This window comes from Lolium rigidum, unplaced genomic scaffold, assembly GCF_022539505.1.
Source record: "Lolium rigidum isolate FL_2022 unplaced genomic scaffold, APGP_CSIRO_Lrig_0.1 contig_32103_1, whole genome shotgun sequence".
In the NCBI taxonomy this organism is placed as follows: domain Eukaryota; kingdom Viridiplantae; phylum Streptophyta; class Magnoliopsida; order Poales; family Poaceae; genus Lolium; species Lolium rigidum.
The window spans coordinates 197,966-218,797 of record NW_025900192.1 but is presented as its reverse complement, the minus strand read 5'-3'; the positions used below and the strand labels follow the sequence as shown (position 1 = coordinate 218,797).

General features: G+C 50.2%; 1 protein-coding gene across 1 annotated transcript; it reads left to right on the top strand.

Moving 5' to 3' along the window:
* Positions 1–304: 304 nt before the first annotated feature.
* On the top strand, positions 305–11,083 carry LOC124680976 (MOB kinase activator-like 1A). Its single transcript, XM_047215986.1, has 9 exons — positions 305–330; positions 427–478; positions 784–892; positions 977–1,070; positions 1,176–1,309; positions 1,431–1,594; positions 2,004–2,069; positions 10,652–10,787; positions 10,866–11,083. Exons 1-9 carry the CDS (start codon positions 305–307, stop codon positions 11,081–11,083), a joined length of 999 nt encoding a protein of 332 aa, XP_047071942.1.
* Positions 11,084–20,832: the final 9,749 nt, after the last annotated feature.

Sequence of the window (20,832 nt, the reverse complement as noted above, 5' to 3'; positions counted from 1 at the left end):
CCCACCTGAAGAGTGAAGACACCGTCAAACTCTATTAAAAATACCACAACCACCATCTCAACAGCTAAAAATAGATAAAAACACATGCAGAAACTCAAGCACGATGGCCCCAAAGATGGGCAGCAAAACAAAGAGACAGAGGAAAAAATCTTCAGAACTACAATCCTCTGTCTTCCATTTTTCAGCCATTGCAATCTTCAAAGCATAAGAGATTGACGCCAACATCTTCTGCACCCAGTCCCTTTATTCCTCGGTCAAAGGAGTTAGAATCCCTGTTTCTTGATCAATTTGGTGGAAGGAAACGATGAGTCTCTTCGGCCTTGGAAGCAAGTACGATTTTCTATGTTAAGTATTTTTTCATGGTTGGCTCAGTATCCTGCATAGTACATTCCTGATTAATCTCTCTTTCTGGTGGGTTGATGGCAGCAAGAACCAGAGGACATTTCGGCCGAAGAAAAATGCACCATCTAGTAATAAGGTAGGTAATTTACCAAGTAAGGATTAATCTCTTCTCCTTGTCTTCTCTTCATGCTTGCAGCATCCCATCAGGTGTCCTTCAAAGAAAAACAGGATTCAACATCTCAAACAATTTTTTTAATGTAGTAAAGGATTATAAAAATGGTTTAATTAATTTAAGAATTATAAATTAGTATGCAAATGTAAATGAGGACATTGTATTGGTAAAATATCTGGATCAAGTTGCAGATAAGTAGTTTTTCCAGTTAAATTTGTGGGGACTAAGGGCGTACTTTTATTTGTTATTTTCTGGTATGTGTGATGTAGGGTGTACAGCTGAAAAAGCATATTGATGCAACCTTAGGAAGTGGTAATTTGAGAGATGCAGTTCGACTGCCTCCGGGGGAGGAACTCAACGAATGGCTAGCTGTTAACAGTAAGCTCTTTTTTGCTATCTTTGGTACGGAAAAATCGTACACTGAAACCTTATCATGTACTGTACACATTTTTTTGTCCACAGCTGTTGATTTCTTCAATCAGGTCAACATCTTATATGGCACTCTAATAGAGTTCTGTACACCTGCTACATGTCCTACTATGACAGCCGGATCCAAGTAAGGTGTATTCTTCTTTAGAACAGCCATGATGTGAAATTTTGGTTATAGCATCAATATATAGCTTGTAAAGTATTTCTTATTGGACACAACAAAACATTTCAGATTTGAGTACAGATGGGCTGATGGAGTGCAGATAAAGAAACCAATCGAAGTTTCGGCACCAAAGTATGTGGAGTATTTGATGGACTGGATTGAGGTCCAACTCGACGATGAGTCACTTTTCCCCCAGAAACTTGGTACTTAATATCTCATACGACACTGCATAGTTTAAAATTTGCATTCATTTTGATAAGTTTCTACTAGGACTTCGGTGTGGTACAGTGTTGGTCTGAGTCATTGCATTAAATATTTGCGCAGGAACCCCTTTCCCACCAAATTTTCGGGAAGTTGTGAAGACAATATTTAAGCGACTTTTCCGTGTTTATGCTCATATTTATCACACACATTTTCAAAAGATTGTGAGCCTCAAAGAAGAAGCCCATCTTAACACCTGCTTCAAGCATTTTACATTGTTCACATGGGTAAGTTGCCTCACGCCTTGCACCGTCCTTATACATTCCACCTTAGTAATCACGTTAGTATGCACCATCTTATGATAATTCTATTTGGTAGGGAATATAATATAATATTGTACCAATTGGCAACTTAGCCAATTGCTATTGTTGACCATAACTTTTTTTTGTCGCATCCTAAAACTCGGAAAGGGGAGTGAAAACAGGATTATTATTAATTCTCATGTATGGTATAAAGATGGACATAGATTCCCAATAGATCTAGTTTGTTCAATTTAAACTGACTGCATATCACCATGAATATTTGAAACATGCACACTTTGTGATAATTTGACAGTGTGTTTATTTTTGACTAGTGTTAAATGAATGTATATGGTAGTTCCTGAAGTTCAAAGTAATTTTTATGTTTCTTGTGTAGGAGTTCAAATTGATCGACAAGGCTGAGCTCGCGCCACTTATTGATCTAATTGAATCCATCGTGACAGTTAGCTAAACTGACATCAAGGAGAATGATACCACTCTAGCAAATAAGGTGTATTTTGAATGTATGTTCCATGTCTTCTCCATAAAATTGAGAGATGCAACTATGTTTTTGTATCAAAATAAACTGCTTGGGGCCTAGATGAGGCTATTGTTGGTTATTTGATGTATTTTATGGGCATGGAGTTTTGGTTCCCATGAGCATATGCGGCTGAAAGAACATTAAATTTTTAAAAACATAACATAAAACTTTAAAAGTCTAAATTTTGTGGACTTATTTTTGCTAATATGGCTCGTGTTTGTGCAGAATTGTCATGTAAAAAAGAAATATGTATATTTTCCCGGTAAAAAAAAAGAGAAAGTTTGGTGCTCTAAACAAGCAACAATTTTTGGCACTCAACTTGTCATTTTCCACATGTCACAATATTCGTGTTTTCTCCATAAAAATTTCGAAACAATCATCTGACACGAGCATATACATGTAAAAAAATATTTTTTGACACCCATAAAATTATTTCTCTGCATGCAGGAGCATAAGCTATTGGGGGCGGAATTGCATTTCTAGTATATTTTTTAGTGTTTTTTTCACTCTAGACTAATGTATTTAACTGAAATACACTAGCAATGTATTTACTTACCGAACAACCTAAGGAAAGGTTTGTGGGCATAAATAAATTGGGTCTTTTAACCCATAAGCTTACATATCAACTGGTTCTTGGAACTTGAGTTTAACGAAAACCGATAGTTTCATTCTCTAAGAATTGACAATTTTTTACTACTAAAATTTATATCTTAAGCCCGCATTTCTTGTTGAAAACATTTAACCCACAATTTGAACTTTCCACTTGCAATTGTCGCCTTCGAAATTCTAGACTTTCACTTGTTGAACTCCAAGTCTCAACCAGCAGTGATACAAAGTATTTTATCCATGAATAAACAAAGTTTTTATCAGAGATGCAAACTTTGTACAAAAAGTAGGCTTCGGGGCGGCGCATGCCAATTTTACAAGTTGAAGAATGAAGCTTTCAACTCAAGAAAGAACGTTACCAATTAAACCATGTGAAGATTTTCAAATCTCCAAGTATCACATGTCCAATATCATCAAGAAAGTTGATAAGGACATTCTCCACCAAGTATGACGCTAGAGAAGTGTGCTGCCAACATGGATTGAGGTGAAGGGTGGAAAATTTGCCAAAATCTAGATGGCAGAACATTATGAACTTCAATAGTTGTTTGTAAGGAACTATGGGTTTTAGTTTGTGGAATCAATCATAACTTAACCATATAATTATGGAGAGTCGTTTCCTAGAACACCCCATATATTGTGAATATATATCGACCGATATGAGAGGTTTCCAAAGATATAATGGGCCAATGGATCTCGCTAGTCTTCTGTCGTAGGGCTCGGCTCTCTGTCTCGTTATCACTCTTTGTCACGCTCTTATTCACTCGGTAAAAGCCACTTTTAGAGATATATCAGATTGATGGTATTGGAGGTGTCGCCAGGAACATGAAACTAATGGTTTTTCTTCCTCGCGAAAATAATTAATTTTAAGGAAAAAAATTTCCATTATTTTTTTCGATCAAAGAGCATAGCTCCAGCCTCTACATCCAAATAATACACACAGCTTTCTTCTTTATTAAATTATTCGCAATGCCTTACAAGGGGAATACAAAGATCGATTCGAAGCCACCTTCCTAGCGACAACTCGCTATACCTACGATGAAGGGGGGACCATGAACAAGGCCATACTCTCTGACGGTACACCAATACACATCATCCAAAAAAGCAGAACCCTGAGGGTGCGCCATTGCACACATCACAGAGTTCGCACCGCCATCTATCTCGAACCCATCTCCAAGCGAGATCAACGCATTGACCATGCCAGGCCCGCCGTAGATGTCACCATAACACCAAACAGCTCCACCATCCTGCACGCGTCCAATAGTCCTCGCCCGTCTTCAATACCCCGCAGCTCCACGCCGCTGAGAAACATCGACGACAACGTGTAGATGAACACCACTCCACCAAAAACCACCTCCATCTAGCCACTATTCCAAAAACGATGCCCAAGAGGTAGCACGACGCAGGGTGCGCCATCATCGTCCGATCCTGGCCGGATCTAGGGTTTTCCCCGGAGCAGCACGAGTGAGTACCCGCGGACTGCGACGACGATGCCTTCAAGAAGGAAGCGACGCTTAACGCCGCCATCGCCCGCCAATCGTGGCACAGTTTTCACCGGCAGCCGCAAGTCCCCTACTCGGCGAGAGCGAACGGAGAGGCCAGCAAAGATGATGCCTTCGCAAGTGAACGACGCCAATAGCCGCCGCCATCATCTGCCAAGAACGAAGTCAAGGCTCGGTGTTCACCGGTGGCCCCTTCACCGCTGGCTCGTCGTCGACTAGATCTTCCTCACCGGGGTAGAGGGATCTCGTGATCCGCCACCCCAGCAACCAACCGACCTCCTCCGGCGAAGAAGAAGGCCGCCTCCACCGTCGAACCCGAGGCTGTTGCCCCGGGCGTCCTTGTACCGCGGGATAATCCCAAGGTCACCACCCCGCACCGGCGAGAGGCGGAGGGGATGGCATCCCATCACCAGCCACCACCGGCCGGTGTGCCACAGATGGGAGGCAGGGAGGCCGCGGCACAGATCATCTGGCCACCGTCGCCCCCATCCTCCGACCGCCGCCGCCCCGCCATCACACGGGAGGCAGGGATTTTACCGCCGCAGCATCGAGGGGAGCCCCCAGCCGCCGTCCCCGCCGCGCCACAAGGGAAGCTCGCCGCCGCCGCCAAGCCCCGCGGCCTTTGCCTGGCGGCGCCGCCGGCGGCGGCGGCGGGGGAAGACTAGGGTTTGGAGGGGGGGTGCGAGGGGGTCGGGAGAGAGGGGGTGCGAGGTAATGATATGCTTTATTTGGATTGATTTGGATGGTTCAAAGTGCAAATTTTGGTTAAGGGGTCCCAAATTAAATCTGAGTTTAGGCTGTTGAGGAGAGGACCTATGCCGTTCATACGTGTTGCGCTCTCGTGAGTCCAGTACACCAGCGCAGCGGTAGCTTGATGCGCTCGGTGGCACACGCCTGTCGCCGTAGAATAGAACGTACCACGACAGAAACTGACCTCACTTGACTCCATCACGACACTGCCCCTGGACGCATCTGCAGCCGCCAGACCTCTGACACAAGCTAAACTAAAATTTTGCAAGGATGCCAAATCTGGCTCAAACATCAAGGCATCTTTCCAGTAAATTCCTCCGATCCGATCCGGCGTCACATGCAAGATGCAAACACCACCATGGCCCCATCCTATTTCTGCAAGAATTGACTTTTCTACAGATCCAAATCGCAGGATAATGAGTGCATCTCTTTACAAAAAACCTCATTATCCCTTGTCAAGAAATAACCATGAATTGACATTTTTCATGAACCAGATTAATCAGAACGGTTTCAATTACCTAGCCATGCCGGCATAGTAGACGATGATGGGACGAATAATAATTTTGCTCTATCTCGCCATCGTGAATACATGTACACCATGCATGTTCAGTTGTCCAGCAGGCATGCCAACGCCAGGTCATGTACCAATCAGTGGCTATTTAAAGTGAAACTATCTCTAAGCAAAAGAAGATCACTGCAATAGAGTAGTAGGATAATTTTTGCATCCTAGAGAACAGACACAGTTCAAATAATATTCTCGCGCAACTATCGACCATCTCAGAGTACATTTTCAATCATAGACAGGCAAGTGGTAGGTACCCAAGTTTAAAAAGAACTGCCAGGTGCATTCCAAAGATGAAGCAGCAGCCTCTGGTACATGAATTGGGATGTGTATTGTGGTGGGTAATTAGATAATTTCATGATTAAATCTACAATCTAAATCATGACGTGTGGAAGTACTAGCATCAAATTCTCCAATATTAAACAGCATGATGAGCAGCATTATTTGCTTGCAAAACATGATGAAACAATAGGTTAGGGAACAATGGATGGTCATTGGTAGACGACTTGAACTCGGCGTGCAACAGAGACTTATAGATCAATTCAAAGTTGCCTCACTAGCGACTGGTGTCGCAACACCTACAAACTTGATGAAGGGATGGCCATGTTGAGGCCGTGTGCGGGGGCAGACCTAGAACAAAAATAGCCGGGTGTCACTGTATCAAACACACATACTTTTCAGTTCAATTTAGGGGTATCACGCGGTCTAACTGCTTAAAATTTAGCAAAGAAAGCCATTTTTCCCGGGGTCATGTGATCCCCAGTTGCATAACGTGCATCCGCCCCTGGCCGTGTGCATTGAACTCATACCTACTCACATCATCTAAAAACCTGAGGTTGCACCAAACCTCCAACACTGAGCGCGGGAGCACAAACTGATCCAACAGACCCTCAGCATGCACAGTTGCGCACGCTTTAGAAGTTCTCGACGCCATCTACTGCTGACCCATCTTCAGGATAGAGCTCAAGGCATTGACCTTGTCAGGCCTACCGACGAAGCCACCACAACACCAAACAACGCCACCTTCATGAGCGAGTCCTTCATGTCATGTCTAACACTGAATCCCCATTGCACCACGCCATCGAGACTCGACCTCTTCGACGAGGTAGATGCACACCGCTCCACCTTTTGTTACCTCCATCCAGTAGTGGCTCCAAAAACATTTTTCTCATGAGGGAGAGCAAAGAGGACATTGCCGCCATCGTCCAATCTGGGATACCCAGATCTAGGGTTTTCCCTCGAGCAACATGAGTGAATAGAGACAAGATGCAACGATGATGCCTTCAACAAGGTAACGACAAAGAATACGTTGCCACCACAATGACTGAAGTCAAAGCTCAGTTTTCATTGACAGTGCGCCTCCTAAACTAGCAGTCGAGACTAAATGTGGGATCCACCAAATCTAGCCAACCGACCACCCCATCTGTCGTTGCCTAATCGACGATACCTCGGAGGAGGGATCCTCACGAGGGGGAGAAGAAGTAGGGGCCATAGGGCGGAGTGCACACGGGACGGTGGTACGCGATTTACCCAGCTTCGGAACACCTGCACGATGACAGGGCCTACTGCTGCTTGTCTGGAATTATCCGGGCGCTTTCGCGTTGTTACAATGAGTTGTGGTTGTGCCTCTAGGGCTCCCAGGATCCGGCTTATAAAGGCGCACGGATCTAGGGTTTACATGGAGAGTCCTAGCCGGAATACAAGTCACCTAACTACGGTACAAAGTCTTGCCGTGTACGCCAAGGATCCGCCTTCCTCCAAGTACGTGCTGGATCCGGATACTTCATGGGCCGTCACGGATCCGGCCTCCTTCGTAGGTCGGTAGAGATCCGGCTTCCTGTTCCTGGGCTGGACTTCATCCTTCAGGATCTACAAGCAATCGGGCCGCCCGATGGGCCACATGCCTCACCACCAACTATGGGCCACCCGGGCTTGCCGGATCTAGGCCACGCCGTTGATATACCCATAAAGTATACCCACAACAGTAGCCCCCGAAGTTCTCCGAGATTCATCATTCCTCCGACTTCATTCAGCTCGGATCCGAAGAGAATCTTGAAGAGCTTCAAAACCTTTACTTGTTTCCGGTATCATTCTACTCGGAAATCCTTCCTGTCTTCGGATTGGGTATTGCAACGGAGATTCCGCTTTTCCCGCGCACAACCTCCTTATTTCCCGCGCTAAATTTTCGAAGATGCAAATCTTCTAGCCGGAAATATCGGGAGCGCATGGTTAAGTTACCTCCACGTCGTTTTACCGCACTTGACCTAAGACACGTGTCGATCCATCCAACGGTGCGACTGTTCCGTTTCCACCGTTGGATCCGAATCCCGAATCTCCGCGCGTGGCCTATAAATAACCCGCGACTGCGGTAACTTCTTCATTCTTTCACCGCTCCTCACCCACGTCGTCTTCTTCCTCGCGCCGCGCCGCCCGACGGATCTCATCTCCGGCGAACCTTGCCACGCGGTGAGCTTCACGCGCCGCCGCCTCAAGCCTCTCCTCGCAGCCAAGATCGCTACTTGGTTGAACAGGAAATCCATTCCCGCCGCCGATTCGTGGTCATCGCGAGGCTCAATACCGCAAGTCCGGCGACCTCGACTCCACCGGAGCTCCGTCGAGCCACCGCGCCATTAACGGTATGTGCGCCGGCCTTGTAGAAGAAGAAGTAGTTGTAGTATAGATTTTCCGGTTACTCAACTTAGCTCGCATGGGTGCAGCCGGAAGCATGCCTCACGGTTCTCCTCACTGCACTAGTAGTTCTCCGAGTAGCCCGGATCCCGATGCTCGTGGAACCAATTTGCCCGGATCCCATTGCGTACCTACCACCATATGTTTCCGACGTTAGGCTTGCTCAACCGTTCTCCGCCTCTTCCGAGTACTTTACTAGGCCGGATCCCAACAGCCCAGGAGCTCGAAGAGGAGCTACAAGGCCAAGCTAGAATGGCAGCCAAGGTACAAGAGGTGGAAAACAAGAAAGCTTCCAAGGCCCGGAGCCGTGAAGGGGTGCGAGGTCAATGGTGGCCCTGCGAGACAACTGACGCGGAGCTCCGGGAGCTTCAAAACGAAGGCATGATCTCCGAGCATTGGAGTTTCACGCGCGACTCCGACGTCCCCAAGCCCGACACGGATGAACGCGTTATGACAAAGGCGTGGGCCGAGCGCGGATTATCGCTCCCTTGCTCGGAGTTCTTCCTCTCCGTCCTCGACACATACGGGCTCCAACCCCACAACATCTGCCCCAACTCCTACCTCCTGCTCTCGAACTTCGCAACTCTTTGCGAGGGGCATCTCGGAATCCGACCCGACGTCAAACTATGGCAATTCTTTTTCCGAGTGAAGAAGGAGACGAAGGACAAGGCCATGCTAAACTGCGGAAGTATGACGTTCATGCTCCGCTCTGGTCGGATGTATCCTCCTCACGACTCCCACGAATCCGTCCGGCATCGGAACGCCGGATGGTTTTATGTGAAGAACGCGCCGGTTCCGAGCGTCCACGATGGACTCCCGCCCTTCAGCAACACGCCTCCGGAAGAATTGGCGAGCTGGAGCTTCATCCCCACGCTTGCCCAAACGCCCATACTGGAGAAGGCTGCGCGGAGGATTTCCTGGTTAGTTCACGATGGACTAACCGGAGCCCAGCTCACCCTCAGCTGGTTTACCCGGAGGATCCAACCCTTGCGCTACAACGCACGCCTGATGTGCGCTTACACTGGGGCGGACGATCTCCTCCGGGTCACTCGCCACGATCTTCCGGCCGACTCCCTCAAGAGAAGGTTCAAGACGTTGGTGAAAATTGCTAGGGGCCAACAGGTCCCGGAACTGATTAAGGATATCAGCACACACGACAAATGTCCTCCGGTAAGCACTTATTCCTTCGCATTCATTTATCTTTTCACAATTTTCTAAGTGTTTAACTTGTTCTGCTCACTCTTTTCGCAGCTTGACTCTTTGGCGGAGGAAAACCTGCGCACCATACTCCGAGTTCCCGTTAGCGGTGACTCGGTGGAAGAGGATCCGGAGGACCCTGAGGAGGAAGAGGAACGAATGCCCCGAAAGGCTGCTCCTCGACCTACAAAGCGTTCCCGCGCCAAAGTCTCCGGCTCCGACGCCGGAGGCAGCGGCGAGGCTTCCGCCAAGAAACCCAGGGTGATCAAACCACCTCCGCTTGACTCCAGGAAGGAGGAGCGCGGCGCCTGAAGATGCTTTCGACAGCAGGAAAGCCCTCACGTCCCAACGTTCCGGGTGCAGCGTAAGTTTCCGAGTAACGTGCGTTGTTTATCTTGGTAAGCTGTGTTATGTATATTTTTCTTTTACTTGCTCATAGGAATCCGAACCCTACCACCGCGCGGACCAATGTTCAGGAGCATATCACTAAGTATATGCAGAAGAAATCTCCCGCCGTTGGTCCTTTGACGCCAGCTCCACCGAGCGCTCCACAAGCCCCCCTGCAGCCTTCTCCTCCTCCCGCGGACCAGTCTCCAGCTCCTGCCGCACCCACTCCACCGGAAGTAATTCCGGTTAGCAGCGACAGAGCGGGCGGAGATGGTTCCGGCGGCAAGGGTCCCATCAACGACGAAACTGAAGGACGAAGCCAGGGGAAGCAGAAGTTAATTCCTCCGGCAAAGATGAGGCCACCACATGTGATATGGTCGTTTTTCCCAAAAACTTTGGAGATCCGGCTGATCTTACTTCCACCCCAAAAGCCTATGCCACGAAGTTTTTTAACAAACTAACGGAAGCAGAGAAGTGGGAGCTGGAGCAAGATTTGCTCAATGCTATGCTAAACAATGCCTGGGGCAAACCAGACGTTGAAACGTCGGAGATCCAGGACGTCAAGAAAAACATTGGCCAATTCTTCGACAAGCTTGTTTGCAAGCAAAAGGTAACTCCCCAGTAGCCCCCAAGTATTTAGGCGGAAACTATATTAGTTAGCGTCTGAATACTTTTAGAGAACTCAACCTGAAAGGAAATTTTAAATGTCATGGTAGCCCCCAAGCATGATGGCGGAAAGAATTTCCAGCGACAATGCTTTAGAAAGACTTAAACCATGATGGCGGAACTCACTCCGTTTCTGACTGTGTTTGCAGGAACAAAAAGCCCTGCATTACGAGTTGCATAAAAACATTGCGCTGCAGCGTCGTGTGACCATCAGCCAGGCGGAGAAAATCCAGCGCTTCCAGGCGGAGAATGCGGATTTGAAGAAACAACTATCAGAAGCTCAAGGTTGGTTTCCGATTATCTGACGATTGTGGGTTATGTTCCGCATTTTCCGAACTTGATGCTTTATGTAACTATGAGCAGGTGCCTCCTCTTCTCTCGCTGCATCTTCCTCCGAGTTGGAAACTCTACGTGCTTCACAGAAGAATCTTGAGGCAAAACTCGCAGAGGCAGAACAGAAAATTTCTGAGAAGAACTCGGAGCTTGCTCGGAAAACTGGTGAGTTTGAGCTGAAAAGACAAACTGACAGCGACATCATCCAGAAGCAGCAAAAAAACTTGGAGGTCTTCGCAAGTATATGAAGACAGCGGAGAGCTGCTGGGACCTGCTCAACTCCGACGTCATGGGTACGTCCTCGAAACTCATATGACAGCATATGTGTAACTTGTTGTATTTAACAAAACTTGCATCTTCCAGATCCACTCGGATATGATGAGGAACGTCGGAGCCGCTTCCGCGCGATGACCTGCTACAGCTGGCCGGAGAAGACTGCAAGGATCTCATCTCCGCCTCCAGGAAAATCTGTCACAACCTCAACATCAAGAAGAGCCGAACCTGCGATGTGCGCAAGCTCATCAAGAGGATGGATTTGCTTCCGGAGCTGGTGGTGGACCTGCAATCTTCTTCAGCACGGGGTGCAGCTGCCATGTCCTTGGCTATGTGCTTAGCGCATAATCCAAGTTTGAACCTGGACCGGGTGACTTCTGGCGTTCCTCCGGATGCTGATGTCAATGCGCTGCTTGACGCGGTTAGCGGTTATGATACACGCATTTCTCGGAGGATCCGCCATGATGAATTCTATGAGAAGGTGGTTCTTCCTGCTGACGAGCCTCTCGAAGCTGAGCTTTTGAAGGATCGCGAAGCGGAAACCAGGCCCGCCCAATCCGGAAGCGGACAAGCTCAAAGAACCAAGGTGGCGCTGCTTCTCCGACTGCAGCTGAAGCGGAAGAAGATGAAGATGTCTCTTCGCCTGCCAAAGACGCGGAGAAGGAAGCTCCGACTGACGCAGGAGGAGCTGATGCCAACGTGGAAACTTCTCCGGCTAAGGAGAAGTAAAAACTTAGTCCTGCGGAAAAACAATGCATCATTTTGGCCCCAGCGAGGGTTTGTAATATAACTTTAAATTCTTAAGTATCTAGGGACGAAACATTTATGCATGGGCGGAAACAACTTATCCTGCTATCCTTTAATAGTATTTGCATGTTTCGTTTTGTTGGAAAGCAAGTGCTGATTTAGATGTTTTCCGGCTTACTCGCTTGACCTTCCGCGAGCCGGAAGACCTTTAGCCGGAAACGCTCGCCAGCGGCGACGAAGCCCAATGGAAATCCGTCAATAACCGCAGAAACAAGCCCCCAGTCAAGGTGCCGGAAATCGCTACTAGGAATCCACGAGTTCGCAACAGAAAACATTTCGACCAGAAAACTTAAGCTTACGTCCTAAGGGAAGATTTTTGAAAATCGCAACTTTCATACACGCCTAGGCGGAAATATCCAGCTCTGCGGTTTTAGTCGGAAAACATACACGATCTAAAAATGAACAAGTAAAGGAGGTAAATGACTCATAGAGTGAACCAAAAGCTTTATTTCATTGATCATGTATAATATTGTTACAAAGTATGTAATTCTATGCTAAGTGTGGAAAGGACGTAGCCGTGCAATGTTCCAAGGACGTTCGTTTCATCGTAGATGTCACCCGGATCATCCCGTTTGCGTTTCCGATGCCAATTGGCAGGTCTGTCTTTTAGCTCTCGGAAATCGACGAGGTAGTACGATCCGTTGTGAAGCACTTTGCTAACGACGAAGGGTCCTTCCCATGGAGATTGCAACTTATGATCTTTCACCTGGCGAAGGCGGAGGACCAAGTCTCCGGCCATGAACGAGCGATTCCGGACTCGACGGCTATGATAACGCCGGAGCTTCTGCTGGTAAATGGTGGAGCGTTGATCTGCTAAGTTCCGAGCTTCTTCGATCAGGTCCACAGATAGCTGTCTGGCCTCGTCGGCCGGTTTCTTCATCATAGGCGGAAACTCGCGGTGAATCGTGGATGATGTCGGAGGGGAGCACGGCTTCGGATCCGTATACCGGGAAGAACGGAGTGAATCCTGTTGACCTGTTGGGGGTAGTTCGTAAACTCCACGAGACGGAGTCTAACTCCTCTGCCCAAGCTCCAGCTGCGCGTCGCAGCGGTTCTTCAAGGCGTGGCTTAATTCCTGATAATATTAGGCCGTTAGCCCTTTCAACTTGGCCATTGGATTGTGGGTGAGCCACAGATGTGAGGTCCAGTCGAATCCCTACTGTCTCACAATAATCCCTCAATTCTCCTTGTGCGAAGTTTGTGCTATTATCTGTGATTATGCTGTGTGGGATGCCGAATCGCATCACGAGGCTGCAGACAAATTTTAGTGCCATAGCACCGTCGGCTTTTCTCACTGGCTTTGCCTCGATCCATTTGCTGAACTTGTCAACAGCGACCAAGAGGTATTCAAAACCGCCAGGCGATGATCTTTTTAACTTACCAACCATATCGAGCCCCCAGACCGCAAATGGCCAGGTGATAGGTATGGTCTTCAGCTCTTGGGCTGGGGCGTTTGGTTGAGTAGCGTAGTACTGACAACCTCGGCAGGTCTTAACTATCTTGTCAGCATCTTCTTTAGCTGTAAGCCAGTAAAATCCTAGCCGAAAAGCTTTTGCAACGAGTGACCTGGGAGCGGCATGATGCCCGCAATCCCCTGCATGGATCTCTCTGAGGATTTCAATGCCATATTGATTAGAGACGCATTTGAGAAATACCCCTGTTGCGCTTCGTTTGTAGAGCTGTCCATCAACAATTGTGTAGGATCTTGCTCGTCTGATGATCTGTCGCGCGAGGACCTCGTCCTTTGGCAACTTCTGATCGATGAGGTAGTCCAGGAAAGGCTGCATCCAAGCCGGAATGATAGCCATCACTTCTTTAGCCGGAGACACTGCCACCTCTGGGTTTTCCGGGTTAGCGCCCTTCACCGAGGGTATCCGGAGATGCTCCAGGAAAATTCCAGGCGGAATTGGCTTCCTGCCGGATCCGAGCTTGGATAGCATATCTGCTGCTGCGTTGTCGTCTCTCCGGACGTACTTGACTTCGTATCCTAGAAAGCACTTGGCGATCTCGTCAACTTCGTCTATGTAAGCCGCCATGACGGAATTTCTGGCGTTCCAGGTTCCGGCTACCTGTTGTGCCACCAGGTCGGAATCTCCGCAACAGATAATGTGCTTGATCCCTATTTCCTTAGCGATGCGCAGTCCGTGTAGTAGAGCCTCGTATTCCGCCATATTGTTTGTGGCTTCGAAGTGGATCTGCAGAACATACTGCAGTTCTTCTCCGGTAGGGGACTTTAGGGTGACTCCGGCTCCTGAGCCTTGATGCTGCTTGGATCCATCGAAGTGCATGACCCATGTTTCTGGTTCCGGCTCCAGACTTGCATCCGGAGCTTCTGTCCAATCTGCGACGAAATCGGCCAAGACCTGGGATTTGACCGCGGTCCTGGCTCTATAGTTGATGTCGAAGGCGGATAATTCAATGCCCTATTTTGCTGTGCGTCCTGTTGCGTCAGCGTTGTTGAGAATCGTTGACAGCGCAGCTTTGCTCACGACTGTTACTGGATGCTCCTGGAAGTAGTGTCTCAGCTTCCTGCTGCCCAGGAATACTCCATAGGCTAGCTTCTGAAAGTGAGGGTATCGTTGTTTGGATTCCGGCAGCACTTCGCTGATGTAGTAGACTGGTCTTTGGACTCCGTACTCGTGTCCTTCTTCCTGTCGCTCCACCACGATGACGAGGCTGATGACTTTGTTGGTAGCTGCCAGGTAAAGGAGCATTGGCTCTGACTCTACTGGGGCTGCCAAGATAGGTGGGGAGGTGAATATTTCCTTCAACCCCTGAAGAGCTGCGTCAGCTGCGTCGTCCCAGACGAATTTGTCTGTTTTCTTCAGCAGCTTGTACAAAGGTAGCGCCTTCTCGCCAAGACGACTAACAAACCTACTGATTGCTGCGATGCAACCAGTTAGTCGTTGCACATCTTTGAGGCAAGTTGGCCGTTTGATACACATGATTGCCTTGATTTTTTCCGGGTTAACTTCAATGCCTCTGTGAGAGACTATGAAGCCAAGGAGTTTTCCGGCTGGCACGCCGAAGACGCACTTCAGAGGATTCAACATCATCTTGTACCTGCGGAGGTTGGCGAAGGTTTCTGTGAGGTCGCTGATCAAGTCGGATCCTTTCCGGGTCATGACCGCGATGTCGTCGACGTAGGCGTGCACGTTCCGGCCGATTTGGTCCTTCAGGCACCGCTGCATCGTACGTTGGTAGGTGGCACCTGCATTTTTCAAACCAAAGGGCATGGTGACATAGCAGTAAGTGCCGAAAGGGGTGATGAACGAAGTCGCCTTTTGGTCAGACTCCTTCATCCGGATCTGATGATACCCGGAATACGCATCAAGAAAACACAGAGTTCCGCCCCCGCCGTCGAATCAATGACTTGGTCAATGCGCGGCAAGGGAAACGGATCTTTCGGACAATGCTTGTTCAAGCCGGAGTAATCGATGCACATTCTTAGTATTTCAGTGTTCTTTTTGGGTACAAGGACGGGATTTGCGACCCAATCAGTATGGATTACTTCTATTACAAAACCTGCCTCTAGTAACTTTGCTAATTCCATTCCTATGGCGCGGCGCTTCTTGTCTCCAAAGCGTCTCATAGCTTGCTTCACCGGTTTAGCCCCCGGATTTATGTTGAGGTAGTGCTCGGCGAGTTCCCTTGGTACTCCGGACATGTCAGAAGGCTGCCATGCGAAGATATCCATGTTAGCTCGGAGGAACTCGACGAGCGCGTCTTCCTATTTGGGGTCCATGTTGGCTCCGACTGAGACCTGCTTGGAATTGTCGCCTTCCTTGAAGTTGACTTTCTTGGTCTCTATCGCGGCCCTGAAGGAGTTTTTCTGCTCGGAGATCTGCTTCTTGGTGGTCTGCATTTCAGTCGGATCCACCGCGGCTCGTTGCCTTGCAGCTCCTCTGCAGATAGTACAGACTCTGCGAAGGCGGCTTCGCCTAACTCGCACTCATGAGCCTTTTTGTAGTCTCCGGATATGGTAATCATACCCTTAGGACCCGGAATCTTGAGCTTGTTGTAGATGTAGCATGCTCTCGCGTGGAACTTGTGGTAGGTGGGACTGCCGAAGATGACGTGGTAGGAGCTCTTGAAGGGCACAACTTCAAACGTGATCTTCTCTTCGCGGAAATTGTGAACATCGCCGAAGGCCACGGGAAGTGTGATGATGCCGAGGGAATTCGCCTTCTTACCCGGAACCACGCCATGAAACTCAGTGTTGCTGTGTTTGAGCTGTTCCTTGGTGAGGTTCATCCGCTCTAGAATCTCCAGGTACATGATGTTCAAGCTGGCTCCGCCATCCATGAGGCACTTGGAGAAATCATACCCGTCTATGCGGGGACTTACAACCAAGGGGTAGCATTCTTTTGGCACAATGCCGGAGACTCCGTAACGGCAGGCTTCCGATGGCATCGCGGCGTCGAGCGTCGGACTTGGTAGCGCGGATCGTTGGGGTTCCGAGGAAGGTGTGGTACGCGCCCACGCTCTTTTTCTCGAAGGGGTTGGATTTACTCGCGGATCCGGCTTTGGGATCCGGCGAGTTATCGTCCTCGTCCATCGCCTCGGAACTGTCCTCCTCCTTGTCTTTGTTCTTGCCCTTGCCTCCTTTGCCACGAGGGCGGTGCTTCCGGGCTCGCTTGTATCCTGCTTCCGGGTCGTTTTTCATATCATTGACCCACTTGCATTTGCGGTTAGTGTGAGTGGACTTCCCTGTAACCGGATCCAGGTGGGCCAGGCAGGGCATGTCTCTGTACTCCTCGTAGGTTTGCGGGGTGCGGGATCCGCCAGCTATGACCTCAGTGCCATGCTGCTGACCCCTGCCGGCTCCGCCTCCAGGGCCGCGTCCTCTTCCGCCTCCTGAACCTCCGCGTTGGAACGCCATGGCGACCATCTCGGATCCGCCACTCTTCTGGTCATCAGGGTTCTTGCGTTTATGGCTGCTGCTGTTGCCGTTATCACGGTTCTTCTTTTGTTGATGTAGGGGGATTGCTGTAGCTGCGATATCACCGCCAGCGTCATCATCGGCGGCAGTATGATCACTGGCAATGGAGATCATTTCATCCAAAGTCACTTTATTTGCGTTAGCCAAACAAGTGAGCTTATGCCTCAACAATCCTCCTCTCTGCAGTCCACCAATGAAGGCGTACATGGCAGTGGTGTGGTCGACATTTTCGCACTCGTTCCTGCATGCCAACCATCGTGTGAGGAAGTTTCTTGAGGATTCTCCCTTCTTCTGGATACAAGCTTGTAAGTCGCTTGCCGTGGCAGGTCTTTTGTAGGTGCCTCTGAAGTGTTTCTCGAAAGCGTTCTTCAGGTCAAACCAGCAAAAGATGGAGTTCTTCTCGAGGTCGCTAAGCCAGATCCGGGCTGGACCTACAAGGTACAACTGGAGCATGCGGCAGGCGATATTAGGGGTTCCTCCGGCAAAGTTTACTGTATTATAGTAATCCTCAATCCAGGTATCCGGCCTTTCGGTGCCATCATAATGCTTCAGGTTTCCGGGTAGCTTGAGGTTCATCCGTGGCTTTGGTTCCTCTCGAATCATCCTGCCAAAGCACTTCGGACCGATGTAGTCGGTTCTGTATTCGTTGAGGCGTTCCCGCGCGTCGCGCGAGCCGTGGCGAGGGAACTGTGAACGAGAGCGAGACCTCCGGCCGCCGCCTCCGCCTCCACCTCCGCCGCCACCACTAGGTGGTGGTGAGGGAGACCTGCGAGGGGGTCGATCCGACTTCTTGCTTCCGCCTTCAGATTCTCCCCGGCCTTCCCGGTGCTGGCTCCGGCTCCTGCGGCTGCCTTCGCCGTGGCGCTGGCTGCCCTGGTCGTTCCGGCTCCGGCGAGGTTCCGGATCGCGCTCCTCATCCCGACTCCTCCTAGGCTCACGATCGTTGTTCTGGTTCCGGCGAGGTTCCGGCGTGCGCTCCTTGTTTCTGTTTCTTGAAGGCAGCACGTTGTCGCGGATAACAATTCCACCGTGCCCCTGGGGCCTGGTGTTTCCGTCTGGACTACGGCGGCGAGAGGGACGCGGGTAACCATTGGGCGGAGGAGAGGGGTTGCGGTACTTGTCCCGTCCAGAGTACATTGCATCCTTTCCCTTTCTTGGATCTGACGGTGGCGTCTTTGATGGTACGGGGATCGGATTTGGGTGTTCCCTGGCTTTCCTTCTGCGTTCCGAAGATCCGGTTCGCGATTCGTCATCTTGATGGCGATTGTCGTGGGCGTCCTTCTGCGCGGTGGAGACGCAATGCTCGGGTTAGACTCCAACTTGCGCGAAGTGTCCGCCTTGCTCGCCGCTTCACCGCCGAAGCGACGAGCGTGCGAACGTAGTCGATGTCGATCTCCTCGTTCTTTTTCTTCAAGATCTCTCGCAGCCTTCGTCATATTGTCCTTTGGGGTTGCGAACGGCTGCTGCTCTGTTGGAGTTGCGAAGGTGATCCTGCGGGGAGCTATCAACTCACGCCGGGTCCTTTCGACCTCATGGTGAGCTTCAACGATCTTGTCCTCCCAATTCTTTCGGAGTTCCTTGACCTTTGCCAGTCCTTCGTCCACCTCCTGCTCGCGCTGGATGAAGTCTTCCACAAAAACTGCGGCGTGCTTCCTTTCCTCCAGCATGGCGGCTGCGGTGTCCTTAAAGTTTTTGGCTGTGGCCAGCAGCTCCAGTCTCTTAGCTTCTAATGCTTCTACGTCTTCGGGAGTGATGGGTTTGTTAAGAATATTCGAGCGATAAACCGCATCCATGCCTGCTTGTGCGACCATCTCCTCAGGCGACAGGAGGTCCTCCGAGGAAGAATCCCTGCGGGGTCGCTCCCGCGACATTGGAGATCCCTGATGGGATGGCTGGGGGTCGGATTGGGTGCCTGCCTCTTCTGATCCATGTTCTCCCAGCGCCGCTACAGTCGCAAGTACCTGCTTTGGTTGGGCGGAGTCAACTTCAGGCTGATCACCGTATCCATATTCCTTCACCTTGCAATCGAACTCTTCCGTGTCCATGGATTGGGTATCCCCGGAGATTGGGCTTAGGTTACCCAAAATCGACTCTTCAGCCGGAGTTCCGCTTTCTCCGACAGCCTCTTGCTGATCCGGAGCAGCGTTGTTTTCCGGGGCCTCGACCTGCTCGGGACCAGCTCCGGCTTCTTGAGGGGCGGTTCCGGCGGTATGGGCCAAGAAGTGCACGAAGTGACACCTTTGCTTCTCTAACACCTGGGAGACCCGGGCGGATCTGCATTGGTCTTCCACCTTTATTTCCTGCTCAGGGGCGGATTGGGTGGGTTTTGATTTTTTCAGATCTAAGGCGGAATCTTCGCTAGGAAGTTCCTGCGTCTCAGATCGGATCTTCGCGACTACGTCCTGCTCAGCGGCGGTCGCGTCAGCGCTACTTACCAGTGGGTTTCCGTCGGAATCGACGGTTTCCCCGATGAAGATGTGTATGCCGCCAACTGGGACGATGGAGAGCTTGACGAGGTCGGTTTTAGCCGGAATCCAGCACTCATCCGGAGGGACGATCGGCAGATTTCCGGCGTAAAGGACACGCCCCACGGCGATGGTGTCGTCGTAGCTTCCCATGGCGGAACCCTCCCGGTTCCGGCCTCCGGACGCCGCGGACCCCACGGTGGGCGCCAAGCTGTCATTGCCTAATCGACGGTACCTCGGAGGAGGGATCCTCACGAGGGGAGAAGAAGTAGGGGCCATAGGGCGGAGTGCACACGGGACGGTGGTACGCGATTTACCCAGCTTCGGAACACCCGCACGATGACGGGGCCCTACTGCTGCTTGTCCGGAATTATCTGGGCGCTTTCGCGTTGTTACAATGAGTTGTGGTTGTGCCTCTAGGGCTCCCAGGATCCGGCTTATAAAGGCGCACGGATCTAGGGTTTACATGGAGAGTCCTAGCCGGAATACAAGTCACCTAACTACGGTACAAAGTCTTGCCGTGTACGCAAAGGATCCGCCTTCCTCCAAGTACGTACTGGATCCGGATACTTCATGGGCCGTCACGGATCCGGCCTCCTTCGTAGGTCGGTAGAGATCCGGCTTCCTGTTCCTGGGCTGGACTTCATCCTTCAGGATCTACAGCAACTGGGCCGCCCGATGGGCCACATGCCTCACCACCAACTATGGGCCACCCGGGCTTGCCGGATCTAGGCCATGCCGTTGATATACCCATAAAGTATACCCACAACATGGCCGCATATCGGTTCCATGTGCAGCAGATTGCCGGATTCTTTGAAGGATGCGAGTTTCACCATGTGCCGCGGGCGGAAAACGACACAGCTGACACCTTGTCCAAGCTAGGTTCATCCAGGCAAGAAATACCTGCCGGAATAGCCCTATCCAACCTGAGGAAGCTGTCGATCAAACCAAGTCCGGAATCCGAGTCAATTTTAGTGCCGGAGTCACATATCGTACCGATGGACATTGACAATGTAAACCCGAGGACTTCTCCCTCTAGCTCGGGGACTGCTCCATCTAACCCAGGGACTTCAGGGTCGAAGCCGGAAGAAACTATGTCGGTGGACTGCACGGAGATCGATATGCCGGTGTTTGTGGTTCGCGATGCACCAACCTGGGTAAAACCTATTAAGGAATTCCTAGTTGACGGTGGTTTACCAGCTGACGAAGCCGAATCAAGAAGAATCCAAAGGAGATCCAAAGCTTACACCATCATCAATGGTGAGATGTACAAGAGAAGCGTAACAGGAGTGCTGCAACGCTATGTGGAGCCGGAAGAAGGAAAAGAAATGCTCCGAGAAATCCACCAAGGGGAATGTGGGAACCATGCCACATCCAGGGCGTTGGTAGCAAAAGTATTCCGGCATGGGTTCTACTGGCTCACGGCTTTGGAAGACGCTGAGGACTTGGTCCGGAAGTGCAATGGGTGCCAGAGGTACATCAAGAAAAACCATACTCCAGCCTCCGGCTT

Excerpts from the sequence above, each read along its gene's own strand:
- LOC124680976 (XM_047215986.1), top strand. The coding sequence starts at position 305 with ATGAGTCTCTTCGGCCTTGGAAGCAA. Across the intron at positions 1,071-1,175 it reads ACTATGACAGCCGGATCCAA|ATTTGAGTACAGATGGGCTG; the intron begins GTAAGGTGTATT and ends AAAACATTTCAG. Across the intron at positions 1,595-2,003 it reads ATTTTACATTGTTCACATGG|GAGTTCAAATTGATCGACAA; the intron begins GTAAGTTGCCTC and ends TTTCTTGTGTAG.